Consider the following 15,660-nt stretch of genomic DNA (forward strand, 5'->3'; position numbering starts at 1 on the left):
TCATAATTATTTTAAGCATCGCTTCTGGCAGATTACACCCTTAGGTCAAATGGGCCTGGATGGGCGAGTGGGTGGGGGGTCGGTGGGACAGGGGTGGTGCTGGCATCTGATTTCGCCTCATGTTACGGAAGTCTGGAGCACATTTAAAACACATGTTACTGCTTTTTGGCTGTGTGCGGTTTGGCAACTCCAGAGGAAAAGACACTGATAAGGGATATAACAGGCAGGGGACGTGATCACTTAAGAAATTGACATTTAAAAAAAAAAAAAAGACGGGAACAAAAAAAGCAAATAAAAAGGCGTGCTTTGAGGCAGGAAGACCAGTGGGAGAGACATAAAGGCAGAAGCCAGTCAGACATACTAGTGTCTCACAGCTTCTTCAGAATTAGCCCACATCTTAGTGGAAGGAATTGTGTGGCTGCTTTTGCACCTCAGGGCCTTTTTACACAGACAAACCACAGTAGGATCTGGAGAACTGAGGACTGACCGAAGGGAAGTTTAACATGCAGATATTGTCACCACTAAAATTAAGGGAAGTTACCAGCCTTTTTTCAGGAGGTTGGTATATAAAGAAGAAAAAGAGCAATTTGTTCAGATCGTTTAGCTGAAATATTACTTAAGCCTTCAATCCATTCTGACGTAAGAGAATGTGCTGTTAAGTCCTCAAGGGAATCTTGACTTTTTCTGAGGTAATTTTCAGTTTCTGACTCGTAGTAGCTTCGTTATTTAACTGGACTTAACCTCAGGTTCTGCATCAAAGCTTCTGCTGTAAGAGGTGTCTGTTTTAAAGCATCTTTAACCTTCTTCATTTGGCTCGTGGGCGTCTGGGTTGCTGTGACAGGTTACGTCTGGCTTATACACACACACACACTCGCACTCTTTACTGTGCAGCTGGAGGATCAAGAGTTTGTGTTGCACATACCTGCACTGAGAGGAGTGTGTGTGGTCTGAGGGACTCAGCTGTTCTGGGAAACCGAGTCAGAGAGGCAGCCAGCTCGAAGTGCTTTCTGCCAGAAGGAAAAAGAGATACGTTCATACTGCTGACTGCTTCTCAGAGACCGCAAGCATAGCCAAGGCATAATGATGACGATGAAACAGACTCTGTGCAGAATCTCCTGCTTGGTAACTCTGGTGGTGGAGCTGAGCTGGATAAACGTGAGCCACAGCATGCACAGAGAGGGAGGAAGCAGGGTAAGTGTGGCGTGAAGCCTTATGTCTTCAAGTGCATGTTATTTGTATCAAAGCAACAACGTAAGTAGCTTCTTGCAATTCACTGGTGTTTGTAGATGATGTATAACGACAGATATTGTTCCCCTTTGTACTACAAACAACTTTAATTCATAATCAAACTTTGTCCGGAGAACATAAATCAAATCACTGCCCAGCTTTTATATTCTTGATGCATTCAGGGGTTGATTTCACTCACTTGTACAGTGTTGTGTGGCCTCTTTCTCTTTCCTCTTTCTCTCATAAACCTCACACTTGACCAGTTGCTGCCAGTGCAGTACACTCACATGTGCTCACTGTGTTCTGTCCACAAAACCTTAATTGACAGTAATCATGTGTGCGCTTGCGTGTCGTTTAAAGAGGAAATGCACGCCATAATTGTATCTGCGTCAGAGGGGTTATTGAACCACTTCACTCTTCATTTTTTTTCCATTTTTCTTGTCTCCCCACTCGCTCTCTATTCAAACTCCCCCCATCTTTACCTCCCTTTCAATTCCTGTCATCCCTCTCTCTCAGGCACTCTCCCTCTCTGTTTCTCATTAGTGGGTCTATCCCCTGGTCGAAATTGCAGAGGGAAAACCTCCCTATTTTCTGTTGTTGTTTCTGAGTGGAAGCAGTTAGCCAGTCAGCCAACCTGCCCCACCCTCCGTTCTGCAACACACTGAACACATCAGAGAACACAGATTGTTATAGTTGTCCAGAGGAAATAAGGGAAACAGTGTGTAGACAAGTGCAATATTCCTCTCTGACATTTGTTGACCGGCCATCTGGTATCAGGCTTGGCTTTCCCGCCTCAAAAATGAGCCTCTTCTCTCCCCTATCCTCCTCAGAAAGATCACATCCATCCATATTTAAAGTCTGTTCAAATGCCAAGTTAAAACAAAAATGAAAAAGTAAAAGATAACAATAAAGTAATTACGTAATGGACTCTATTTTTCATAACACGTCTTATCTAAACCTTACTAATCTAATCTGTTCAGCTTCCATTTTGTTCTGCTTTATGTCATCATGGAAACTTTGCACTTCTCATGTAGCCTGACAGGTGGTTTCATGGTTTTCTCCCACCAATGCTGCCTCCTCACAAAGTGCATGATAGTGGTTTGGTTGGCTAAGGCCTATTTTTGTCAGATGTCCCGGGTTTATATCCAGCTGCATATCATCATTCCAGTGAATATGAATGTATACTCTTTTGTAGCGGCTATGAGACTTTAGAATGAGTAGCGTTCAGGGGCAGACCGGAGCAGACACACACATTTTCTGCAGCAGCTGTTGATAATCACACTCTGACTAATGTGTGTGACATCAAGCCAAGTGCTCCAAGTAATAACTCCAGCAAACATCATATCAACTCAGCCCCAGTGTAAGGCACGTTAGCAGAAAATAATGCACATACAGTAATGTAGCTATAAATGCATTTAATTTGACTAAATTCGGTTTTTTAAATCCATATTTAATCATGTCTTTCTTTATACAACTAATGAGTCTGCAGTCTATGTAAGGCTGTACCTGTAGGCACAGTAGAGTTTTGAGCTAAATGCAAACATCGGAATGCTACAGTAATATGCTAATGCTTAGCATGGGATATTAACCAAGGGTGTCTGAAATCACCTGTCATCTTGGTTGCAGATGTTATTAATCACATTTCTGCTGGAACAATCGTGAATGACAATGAACATCATTGTGTAGTTTTTGGTTTAGAAGCCTCTATTGGTGCTTTTTAGGTATAACGTCCTGCTATATGCAGTAGTACAGCGACAGCGAGAGCAGAGCACAGGTCATGGATGTATTATTATAAGAATGGGCACAGATGCGAACAGCTGACCTATCAGAGCAGACTGGACTTTTTCAGGAGGGGGGCTTAAAGAGAAACGTGCTCCAACAGAGCGTCTCAAACAGAGTGCAGCAGCCATGGGCAGTATGAGAAGAATTAAGTGTTTTTTTTAACATTAAATCATGTAAACATGTTCTAGTAGAAACATAAATTAGTCATAAGTCTGAACCTGATAACAGTATATAAAATGTCTTCTTTACATTAAAACAGTCCTCAAATATAACTTAACCATGTCATGTGATGTGCTTCATATACTTAGTACACAACAAACAAATACTGGGACCACTACAGATGAACTTTTAACATCCCAGTTTTTTTTTTATGTTAATGTGAAACATTAAAGGATGACTGTGATCCCTGCAGGTAATAAAGCAGTGGGAGAAGAAGGTGCGGTCAGCCTCCAGCTTAGATGAGCTGCTGATGCTCGCAGACTTTCCTGATTGGAAGTTGTGGAAGTGTCGTCTGAGACTGCAGCAGCCAGAGACCCTCTCTTCTCCACCTTCAGTTGGCTCACACCGCTCTACACGCTACGCTGCCGAATCTTACAGCCTGGAGATTCTTAAAGGTCAGATAAAACATATACTACATGTTACGGGCAAGTCTATGTATTCGTGTTGATGTGGTTATCAACATTGTGTGTCTCTCATTTAGCCATAGATGAAGAATGGCAGCGGACTCAGTGCATGCCGAGGGAAACGTGTGTCGACGTGGCCAAGGAGCTGGGCACCGACCCCTCAATGTTCTTCAAACCACCTTGTGTCTCCGTCCACAGGTTTGTTTGACATTAAACCAGATCCAGAACTTTAACATCAAGCTCAATGCTGTGAGCTGCACCGTCCCTGCATCCTACCTAACACTCAAGCTGACAAAACTTCTCAGCAGTCATTCACATTACATCAAAATGTATTTAGTTGTATTGAATAGATGCTGACATGGAAACAAATGTTAAAACAATGTCCATATTTGACTTCTACAGGCCTGCAGAGGTGCCTTATTTCTGTATCCATATATATTAAATTTGACTTCTGACCAAATATGATCTTTTACATTTCACTAAAATAAAAAAATCCCATAAACATTAAAAGCCCTGACTGCTCAGAGTCAACTACAACAACGTACTGTACGTTTATTTTTCCATGTACATCCCTTTACCCATAATGTTAATTTGTTTCCTACTGACAGATGCAGTGGCTGCTGCAATCAAGAGGGAGTCACCTGCAGAAACACAACTACAGTATATGTGAATAAAACTGTGAGTGACCAAACCTGTGATGATTGGCGGATATCCATTTGACCTTTTTATTTAACATATTTTTAAGGGTCTTTTGCAACCACAGTTCTCACTGGTCAAACCATAACACGTGTGTGTGTGTGTGTGTGTGTGTGTGTGTGTGTGTGTGTGTGTGTGTGTGTGTGTGTGTGTGTGTGTGTGTGTGTGCGCGCGCGCATGTGTTTTTCAGGTCCTTAGTGTCATTCCATTTAACTTTGTACCAGAGCCTGTGCTAATAAAAGTAGCTAATCATACAGAGTGCAGGTGCATGGAGCCCGCCATAATACGACGTAATGCTCAACCTCACAGGAGCAGTGGGTGAGTCCAAAACATCAGTCTTATTTCTCAACGGAATTTGATATGATGATTATTTTTTTCTTCTTCTAATCCATCTGGTTCATTGGCAGCTGCTCTCCAATGGGCCAGCTGTCAGAGGCACAGGACTCCAGAAGACTTTGTGCCAGTGGGTTGATTTGGGATTGTTCAACTGACAGATGCATACCTTACCCTTCCAGTACACCAGGTGTGTGTGTATCTTAACAACTGTTGTATGGATTGGCACGACATTGTGAACAGACATTCGTGGTTTCTTGACGATGTGTCCTAATTACTTTTGGTTTATGAATAAAACTAATACAATTCCAATAATCCTTTAGTTGTCCTTTAAGTCTAGTCTTCGTGACCATGTTAGCATGCTGACTTTAGCAGTAAACTCTAAAACAAGCCCAATACTAACCATATTGTACTCCAAGCTCATGTATATCATATCTAGAAAATGTTTTTCACACTAGTTAATAATTTGGCATGAACATTAAAGTACCGGTAAGTTCATTATGAAAGTATGAACAAACTGATTTAATACGAACATTCAGCTAACAAGGTATTGCACTTATACTGTCTTTGTGACTTAAATTAAACATTATTACCTCCTGCTTAGAGTTTCCACTTAGTTCATGGATGCCCGACTGTGAGATAGACGTCGAGCGCTGTGACTGTCTTCCGAGACCTGGGCCAACGCTGGAACCAAGACCGATCCAACGCTGTCAACTCAACTCCTCCATCTGTGCCCACAGGCATCAACGTTTTGATCAAGCCTCCTGCAGGTAGACCAGAGGGAGGCTTTCATATAATTATCTGTTTCTTTACTGGGGACACTTTCTTTAAATGCTCTAGTCTGGTGATCTTCAACAGGGGGACTGGGACCCCTAGAGGGTTCTCAGAATCAATGCAGGGGGGCCTCCAAATTATTGTTAATTTTTAAATTAAAAAGTCTTAACATGAATCCAACATATTATTAGCAAATATAAATCCACACTGCTCACTGGCCTTTAGGTAAGTTAGTCACTAAGGCCATACACAGATAGAGTTAAACCTAAGGATTCACTGTTCCACATGTATGTTTAACATAACGTGATTATAAGATCATGACAACATTTATTAGGCTATTTTAATGGCTTAGTATTCTATGCAAAAAAAGGTATGTATGAAGGCTTAAGGCCGCCCTACACGTTATTGTAGGCCCAGTTTATTATGCAACTTAATTTTATACAAGTAGTAGAGGGTCCCTGCTCCATCTCTTTTTCAGTTAAGGGATCCTTGGCTTAAAAAACGCTAAAGACCCCTGCTCTAGTCTGTCCTCAAAAGTGACACTAGACATACAAAACTATACCCTACTTCAAACAACTCAAGCTTGACACCGACCACTTCCGGTCTCTGGCCAGCAGACACCGCTGCCATCATCCCATCCAGGCATAAATTCACTTGCTCACCCTTGTGCCTATATATTCTCAATCTGCATAATCCAATTATTTGTCAAAGATCAAAGCATAGGACAGTGTTTCTAAACAGAATAATCTCAGAAATCCAATTGATAATACAGATGTACCTCACTGAATTTAACTCAGATCAGTTCTATCCATAACTAACATGGCCTTACTTAAAGGTGCTGTAGGTACGATTGCGAAGATCCAGGACTTAGCCAAAAAATTTGAACATCGACAACTTCTCAGTCCCTCCCCTTTTCCGCTAAAGACCAAAATGGTCTCCTAAGCCCCTCCCCCCACAAGGGAGAATGAATGTGTGTGCATGAGCAGTGATTGACATGCAGTTAGACATATTTTGTGAGTTTTCAGAACTTTTGTCACTAAGTATAATAGAATAATTATAAATGGTGATTTTAATATCCACGTAAATAATTTATCGTATTATAAAGCCTCAAAATTCCTCAATATCTTGGACAGACTGACCTTTTTTTACTGTCATTTTATTTATTTCTCTGCCTTTTTGTTTGTGTCTTTTATTCTATTTGTATGAACTCATTTATCTTTTGTATGTTGCCTTTTTTCTTTTGTTTTGTTTTTAATGCCATACTGTAGCACTTTGAGCTGCATGTTATGTTTGAAAGGTGCTAAATAAAGTTATTTGGCATGGAATTGATTGAAATATCAAAACAGTATGAAAAAAGTGTAAGAGTATAAAACATAAAAGGATCCAGTTTAAGGTAAATGAAAGTGTATTTCCAGCAGCTACTCAGACATGCAGGATGAATAAACAAAGTAATCAGTTTCTAAAACTCCTGCAGAGTTCAGGTTCATCCAGGCTTTCTGAGCTATATCATGCATATTTTATATTTCTAAATGATACCTTTACTTTTATTCACAGATGCAAATGGCCCAACTAGAACGCTGAGGAAATAAATGACGACAACCTGCTCGCCAAGGATGTTTGGAGGCAGAGAAAAAAGGCTCATAATTTATTTACAGTCCTATTTATGGCGATCACTCTAACTAATTAATATGATATTAACTCACATGACCATGTTAATTGATTTTTTTGTTAACATGCTTACCTTATGTTTCAATCAATGTGTAAAGTTTATGATTTGTACATTGTTCTTTGTGCACTGAATATGTAGTTTATATTAAAAGATTATTTTTATATTTTTAATCTGTGATGAATTTATGGATTATTGATTAACTTCTGATGGAATATTCCACTATATGTTAATCTCCATTTAATCATTTGCTGCTGTTATTCAAAAGAAATTGCGTACAGAACTCACCTGTATGCTTTAAAGGGTGAAAAACACAACTTTGGAAAGGTTTTAAAATTTGTTACACACTTCATGGGCACCACGGCTGCTGAATTCTGTTACAGAACTGCCTCGCGGTCCGCTTGGAAAGAACCAATGAAATGCCTCCTTGCGTCGCTGCGCGTACTCTACCCCACCCGTGTACAAGCCAGAGCTCAATGCGCATCGTCCCCACATTGCTAACTAGTCAGGTTTAAACATTCAGTATGATAATGTTAGGTGTTTGCTTACCGGGGTTTGAGACATGAAGTAAAATTGCCGTCCTTTCTCTTTCGAAAAAGATAGAAAGTAAAGTAAAAACGGATTTCTACAAAATGATTCAATTCATTTTAAAGGTAAAACCTAAGATTTAGGACACTAAATCCTAACTGTACGTACACACTGCCGCCGATTTGAGCTGCAAAGAAGCTCTGGCCGCCCTGTCAAGGACGCTTGTCAAAAAGTACGGGGAAGCTGTTTGACACTTTGGCCGCTCTGACGTAGTAGCATTCTATGTTCGATCATGGAAAAAGCACAAGCAGCCACTGCACAGCCAATACATTGACGCTAGAAACCTTTTATAAATTACATATATAATGACAGAATTTGTATTGGTTGTTGGTCGCAGCGGTGTCTGTTAGCAGTTAACTCGCTCGTTAGCCGCTGAACCGCAGCAGAATGCAGGCAGAGCGAGCAGCTGCCAGCTGTTGATCCGTGCAGGACTTCACCGTGAGCGGACTGTTTAGAGACGATGTGACCGGCAGGTAACGTTAACACGTTCCTATACGCAAATATCATAAATGATAGGGAACCCAGCAACGGCGATGATGAGCTTTTCCTCCTTTTTCTCAGAACTAATGTTTTTGTTGGAACAAAAGTTTACATCGTATGTTTTTCCGGAATCGGCCAGCGCGAAGGACGTCTATATTCCGATTGGTTGCTGGCATTTGCCGCTGCTTGCCGCTGAACCGCGTCATAGCTCATTACCATAAAGTTGACCTACTTTCAACTTTCTGATTGACGCTCTGGTCGCTCAAAACGCGACGCCGACAGAGTTGCCGCTTCTTGCAGCCAAGAGAAGCCAGCTTCCATTGAAAATGAATGACTTCTGGTATCTTTAGAAGCTCAAGTCGGTGGCGGTGTGTACGTACAGTCACTGCTGCAGTCAGTTTGTTTAATAAGTCACATAATTAAATTAAGATCACCTGTGAGTGGTCGAGGGCTTTCAATAGAATATAGTATAAATACACCTGTAATTTAAATCACTTTGTAGTGATCTGTTTTCACTAAGACAAATAATTTCCTCCTGTTGATCATTATCAAAAAGCCACATTAGATTAACTTTTATTCAATAATGTAAGACAATAAAACTACTCCAGACACTGTACAAGCGCTGTTTGCTGACGAGATCTGCTGCATTGCTTTCTATTCAGTATCTGACATTTTCTTTGTTAGCCAGATGGTGGCAGGGAAGGTAGCTATCTATCTCTCCTTACGTCTTGTATTTGAAATATGTTGAGTATTTGAGCTTTCAGGTGAAACGCCATCTGTCGTGATAGTGTTTGAAGAACAGCATCAGCTTTATTGAAGCCGGAGTGGACTGTAAGTACTGCTTCTCATAAAACAGGTGCGTCATTTTTAAATGAGCCTCATTTACAGTTGTTGCTTGGTGACTGTATTGATGTCCAGTGTTGTATTCCTTTTTCCCCGTCCGGCAGTGCTTCTGAAAATGCAATCATTAAATCGTACAGTATGTGTCCTCCCTCCTTTCATTGGCATCTGAATTGATTTTGCAACCATCATAAAATGGCTAGATACCAAAATGCTTTAAAGTGCTCATATTATGCTTTTTGGCTTTTTCCCTTTCCTTTATTGTGTTATATATCTTTTTTGTGCACGTTATAGGTTTACAAAGTGAAAACGCCCAAAGTCCACCCCAAAGGGACTTACCATCTCCAACAGAAAACACTGTTCACAAACTGCTCCAAACAGCTCTATTGTAGTCCAGCCTTTACTTCCGTGACAAACGTGGGTCACTTTGTAACACACGTTATAATGCTCGCCTAGCTGCTAGCGTGGCACGCCCTCATACTCTGCTTCTGACTAGCTAGCAGTGCTGACCTAGCTACTGCGCATGTGCGACTCCCAACAAAGATGGTACAGAAGTGCGATGCCTCACTCTGTAGCTAAAACAGAGAGCTCAACACACAGCAAATGTGCAGTACAACAAAAATATAGTGTTTTTTGAAAATTAAACCACATAAACCCATTCTGGTACAACCTCTAAATACAATTTAAAAACCTGAAAATGAGCATAATATGAGCACTTTAATGTCCTTCTGTCTCATCACTCTGGTGGACACGTTAATAAAGGTGTTTGGGACTGTGACAAGCTTTCCTGTGAGTGCTTGCTCTACCATTAAACATTATCTGTGCTGCTCTGTGACAGTCCCACCCTGGCTTTAGGAGCCATACAAGCTATTACCAAAGTCAGAATGAAAGTGTCATGCAGAAATGACACCGCTTGGCATTACATGGGATTACATATTTCACTCATCCACTGATCCTGCCCTGCCCACAATAAATAAAATATAATACCAAATTTCATACAAAAAATGTTATTAGTATTTTAATGCTGCATATACCGGATTATGTGATGACACAAAATACTAAACAGGCCTGAAGTTACAAAGAGTTTTGTCTCCCCCTTGCTGCATTGTTTGTGTACTTCCATAAAAAGAGAATAATAGTTATGCCTGTGTTTCCCAAATACCAAAGATTAAAGTCCCTACTTAATGCAATTTTTGTAAACAAAATATTTTTACATTGACTCACCAAAACACATTCTGTGTGTCCTTGAGGTCTAACAATCATGTTGAAATCATTTCATTTCCCATAAAACATTTGCAGACATTTTTAAAAATCCTGCATTGTTTACATCTATGTTTATTAGCTTGCAGTCTTCTTCTTCCTTTTGCTGGTGCATTGCTGCTTATCTTGTTGTGTTACTGCCACTAGATCAGTGGAATAGTGTAAAACCATTGGCAGGGATGTGAATTTTAATCCACGTACATGCATGAACGGGAAACCACTCATACAAGAAACTGCTCCATAGTGCTACTAGAGGTCAGAAGCTAAAAAAGTACCTTTAATTGTCAAGATGTTCAAACAACTGAGCATCAACGTATAGACTGAATAGATAAATAGATATACATTTAATGCAGACGACTAAGAAAAGATCACCAACTCAAAAGGAGGACAAATCTCAGTCCAAATCATCCTTCCTCCTGGTCTTGTAGTAAAAGTTATATGTTGTAGTATTTCGGGAAATCGTGGAATGCCCTTCAAGTCTAATAATATAAATACATTGACTACCTTTACTACACACAGGAAAAGTTTTCAATGAATGATGAAGATGATACACTTTATGGCCAAAAGCATGTGGACATGGGAATAATTAACCCCTGTGCATTGCACCCATCTGCTCAACATGTTTCAAACCAAGAGCATTAAAAGAAAGCAAATGTTTGACATTTTGGAAAATGAATATATTCACTTTCTTGCCAAGGTATCTGTCCATTCAATATAAGGCTACAACCAGCAGATGGTTAGTTTTTAGCGTAAATATTGGAAACAGCTAGCCTGGTTTTGTCAAAAGATAACAAAATTGGACTAACACCTCTAAAGCTCACAGATGTACACGTATCTTGTTTGTTTATCAAAAACATCATCAGTGTTAAAATGTCACATGGTTTCAAGAGGGGGTTATGCGTGGGGCAATTTCTTGGACAGGTGCAGTGATTTCCTGGAGTCTTGTCTTCAACTCCTGGAAGTTACCAGGCAAGAATAGTACCCCCTTAAGTTAAAACCAGGTTCATTATGGTGCGATTATATTGATGCGACGTTCTTAGGTGTGAGGTCTGACTACCAGTTGCCACTTCAATTCATCCCAAAGGTGTTGGGATGGGGTTGAGGTCAGGGCTTTGTGCTTAGTCAAGTTCTTTCACACCAAAATCCAAAGACATTTTACCTCAGTTGTCTGTTGAGACAGGAAAGAGCCTTCATAATCAAACTGGGACATACTGGAGCTGAAGTATAAAAAAAAAGGCTGTATCTGATGCCCGTGTCACCAGTTCAGAGGAAAGGTCTGTGCTATATATGGCACTCTGTTGTTCAATCAGAAAGGTTTTCACACAGACATCAATCGTCATCAGGTTTACCTATAAAGTCTCCAAGGTGTCAGACACATCGGGGCAGTGGTGGCCTAAACCGATAGACAGATATAAAGAATCTGGGTGGGGAAAGTGAAAGAGCAGCGCTTGTCCCTCCCTCATTACCACTACTGAGGTGTCCTTGAGCAAGGCCCTTAACCCCAACCGCTCCAGTGGAGCTGCTCAGTGGCCAGCATATCAGACTGTGGTTGTACTGGGCAGCTTCCAGGTATGAATGTGTAACTGTGTGAATGTGATAAGGGCATTCCTGCAAAAGAGAGGTTGCCTCTCAGTGAACCTTCCCTGAATAAAGGTTAAATAAAAATAAAATTAAAAAAAAAACATATCTCACATGTTGCTGTCAAGAACATATAATTGCACATCAAATTGCATGATCATCTTATGTAACTACCCCAATGCAGCACAAATGTACGCTTCATCATGAAACCGTACTTAAACAGTAATATTTTACACAAGAAACCCATTAAAGAAACATGAAAATGCTGGAAGAGCAAGCACTTCAAATCTTCATTTCAACCAAAAGCAAAAATACCTATTAAGTCGGCAGATTGGCAAATTGTAGAAAAGATTACCACTGTAGGTCACAAATACAAAATATCACATATTATTATATCTTATTCACTTTGTATTATTCAAAGCCTGCTACTCTTTATCCTTAATGTGACCATCTCATGTTTGCTACTTTGCAATTAATAGTAACATCATGCATACATACATCAACATTAAAACATTTTTAAAAACATACAAACATTTAAAAATTGAAATCTTAGAATCACTTGAACTGTTGTTTTCATTTATTTCTTGTACAAAAATACATTAGTTACTTACACTGCACTGTAACTTTTAGTTTCTTTATACCTCTTATTCTATTGTAGAATGTGTTAAATAGTTTTTAACTGCTCTTTATTGTTTTATTTAAAGCGCTTTGAATTGCCTTGTTGCTGAAATGTGCTATATAAATAAAGCTGCCTTGCATAGTAGGTAATAAGAAGCGGTTTGAACGTCTTGGAAATCAAATGAAATTGAAATAAAGGTTGATGGATGGATTTAATGTATGCATGAGTGAAGAAATGAATCCTTTACAATGTCAAAGCCACAAAGACATAAACAAGACTAAGATATTAACTTATATATACGTATAATATATGATATATACAATATATAAATCTCAAATAAAAATTAAAACAAAACTATAGGGATGTAAATTTGTTTTATCTGTTGCTCTAAATTTGTATTTGTTTGTCACCACACAAAATTCACTGGCAATTGTATAGGTCTGACGCAAAGAAATAAGACTTGCTTTGTTATTGCCGGTGTTACGAAACGAGATGCTATAACTAGGCCCCCATGTCACCAATTATGACCGTCCTCATCCAGAAAACGGCCGTATAGGGCGATTGTGCAAGCCGCTCATGACTCATATTTATGTTTGTTGTTAAGTGGCTCGTGGGTGTAGTAACAAACACACGACCATTACTCCGGGGTTCGTGTCCCATGTGAAACCAGAAGTTAACTGTGACTTTTTTTTTTTAATTAACCGAGTTTTATGGACCTTAGTCTGAGTTGCAATGATGTCTGTGATGTCACGATACGTCCTAATTTTAGTAGTTTTACATGATTAACTAAATGGATGCTGACGAGGTGAAAAGGAGGCTGGCCTCTGGAAGACTTATTTTATTTATTTGTTCCAACTTCCAAGTGGCCTATAGCCGACGTTAGTCATGAATAAATTATGTTAAAAAAATGTATAAATGACTCATTCTTGAAAAAAAGGCAAAAGAGCTGTGTGCGTGCGCACAATTGAATAATGTCGGGCTGTAACCGGGTTTGGGCTTTTAAAAAGCTGTCAATCAAAATGTACTTGTCGGGCTCAGGCCAAATTCTGTCGGGCTCGGGCCTTGTCGGGCCTAACTTTTAAGGCCCGATTACAGCTCTACCAGGAAGCGCACTCAGCCTTGCAGCCATTTTTTCCAGTGGCCACTCACGGTATTGCAATAAAAAAAAGCCATTACGCTATTATAGGCTATATAACTTTTAATCCTTGCGCATGATGTTCATGACACTTACAAACAATGCCGCGCCCACTAAGGAGACTGGAAGTGTACTGTTTGGAGCAGTGTGAAATGCAGTGTCTTTAGTTAACAATATTTTCCCTAACTAAGTATTCTTGTTGCCTGAAGTTAACTAGTTCCGTTTCACAACATTAACTACGTGCTTAAAAATGTGACCTTAAATAGAAATTTCACGTGATGAAAACTGCCATCGTGCTCACGTGTTACAGCACAAAATGGCCACTGAGCGACTGTATCGCGTATATATGTTATTATTATACATCCATCACATGACACAGTGTTATATAAAACGCTTATATATGTCGTTTTGAGAGTCATTGGAAATCGACCTCTTCTGTTGTTTAGGTGCGTGGTGCACCAATTATAGATTCCGCATGAATTTCCCAGGAGGTGACATTGACATCAACTGTAGAATTAGCATAATGACATTTCAGTCCTCTGACGTCCTTTGACAGTTCTAACACTTTGGTTGAACATGATGAGCAGCAACCTCATATGGATCAATACACTGCTAAGTGACCAGATAAAACACCTACACACAACACTGACCTTTAGAATAACGGAGTGGTTCGGGAGGGCTGGAAGTGTTTTTGCTTTTAATTTCTTTCCTCCTCAAAGCCCTTTCCATACAGAGATGCACAGAGGAAAACTTTCAAGGGTGTTCAAGGTTCAAGGATGGGACTGAAGCATCTAAAGGAGATTCACACCATCAATGAGAGCGAATCCCACCTTACAATATATAGGCTTCATATCCCTTTAGCGAGTTCTTAAAAAAGGAGAGAGAGAAAAGAAAAACATACGTAGTCACACATACGTAAATAACAGATTTGCTGTTTTATTGCTTTAAAAATATGATGTTCTGTTTTGATTTGATCTAATAAAGTTTTAAAGCTACACTTAATAACAAAATGAATGATAAATGTAAACTGCACCTTTTTAAAAAAAATCTGTTTAGTTTTTTTTGTTATAATGATACTATTGAGACTGGCAAATGAAAAAAGCTTGAAGAGGACATCTATTATTACTTTTTTATGTGTGTGACTTAAAAAAAAACATGAATTAGAAATATTAACAAATTGATTTAGAGCTTTTGGGATTTGGATTTTGTTTTGTTATTACATTACACAGAACATTTTATTTTAATGTAGTTTTGTGATTATCTTGTAATTTTAATTGTTAAAGGGACTTTGCTGTAAAACCTAAATATATAAATTAAACAGCGGGCTGGAATTGCCTCCACACGGCTCTCACAGACCGTTGCCCAATACATGAAATATCTTTTTTTCACGGCCACTTGCACTAACATGCACGTGCGGCCAGACCGCCTATCAAAACAAAAAACGAAGAATTCGGATTACACCTCACACAGAGGGAGTGTGACTTTATTCTCTGTTCAGGACGCCATTACTCCACCATATCTTTACATGGAATGTTGAGTACAGCCCCTTTCTTAAATTACTGCCTGTACAATATATTGAACTTTAAAATAAAAATATAATCTAATACTAATCAAAGATATTGTGAAGTCCCTCTCCTTCACTTGGATGTTTGCTCTTCACTTTGAAGAATGTGCACAGTTTGGCACAAGGCGGTCTTAACACTTTTTAAGTATCAAACACAAAATATTATTCAAAGCAGAGTAGATTTGTATGTCTCAAAAAAATGTCTGGAGGGTAAACTTTAAACAATTAATCAACTTGGCTGATTACATTATTATACTAATTAGACATATTTGCTGTAGATGCAAGTATGACAGGTGGCCTTGCAGAATTCCTAAAAAAGTCCTGCATTCTCCTGCAGACTTTTAAAGGATTAAGAAGTGACATTTGCATTTCTCTGCAGAATTCCTGTAAGACATATTCGCTAATGTGCTTTTATTAGTATTGCTTTGAGTTTCTTTCATTCCTTAAATTAAACATATAATAACTAATACCTATTTTCATTCCAGAGTTCCCACC

At 39.3% G+C, this 15,660-nt stretch overlaps 1 protein-coding gene across 1 annotated transcript; it reads left to right on the plus strand.

The window, feature by feature from the left end:
• The first annotated feature begins 156 nt into the window (after window positions 1–156).
• On the plus strand, window positions 157–7,274 carry vegfd (vascular endothelial growth factor D). The gene is made up of 8 exons (XM_078245650.1): window positions 157–1,191; window positions 3,422–3,623; window positions 3,710–3,830; window positions 4,241–4,310; window positions 4,519–4,646; window positions 4,736–4,851; window positions 5,266–5,431; window positions 6,990–7,274. The coding sequence occupies exons 1-8, from the start codon at window positions 1,081–1,083 to the stop codon at window positions 7,006–7,008; spliced, it is 933 nt and encodes a 310-aa protein (XP_078101776.1). The 5' UTR covers window positions 157–1,080; the 3' UTR covers window positions 7,009–7,274.
• Window positions 7,275–15,660: the final 8,386 nt, after the last annotated feature.

The sequence above is a fragment of the Sander vitreus genome, chromosome 1, assembly GCF_031162955.1.
Source record: "Sander vitreus isolate 19-12246 chromosome 1, sanVit1, whole genome shotgun sequence".
NCBI classification, from domain to species: domain Eukaryota; kingdom Metazoa; phylum Chordata; class Actinopteri; order Perciformes; family Percidae; genus Sander; species Sander vitreus.

Excerpts from the sequence above, each read along its gene's own strand:
- vegfd (XM_078245650.1), top strand. The coding sequence starts at position 1,081 with ATGATGACGATGAAACAGACTCTGTGCAGAATCTCCTGCTTGGTAACT. Across the intron at positions 1,192-3,421 it reads ACAGAGAGGGAGGAAGCAGG|GTAATAAAGCAGTGGGAGAA; the intron begins GTAAGTGTGGCG and ends TGATCCCTGCAG. Across the intron at positions 3,831-4,240 it reads CCTTGTGTCTCCGTCCACAG|ATGCAGTGGCTGCTGCAATC; the intron begins GTTTGTTTGACA and ends TCCTACTGACAG.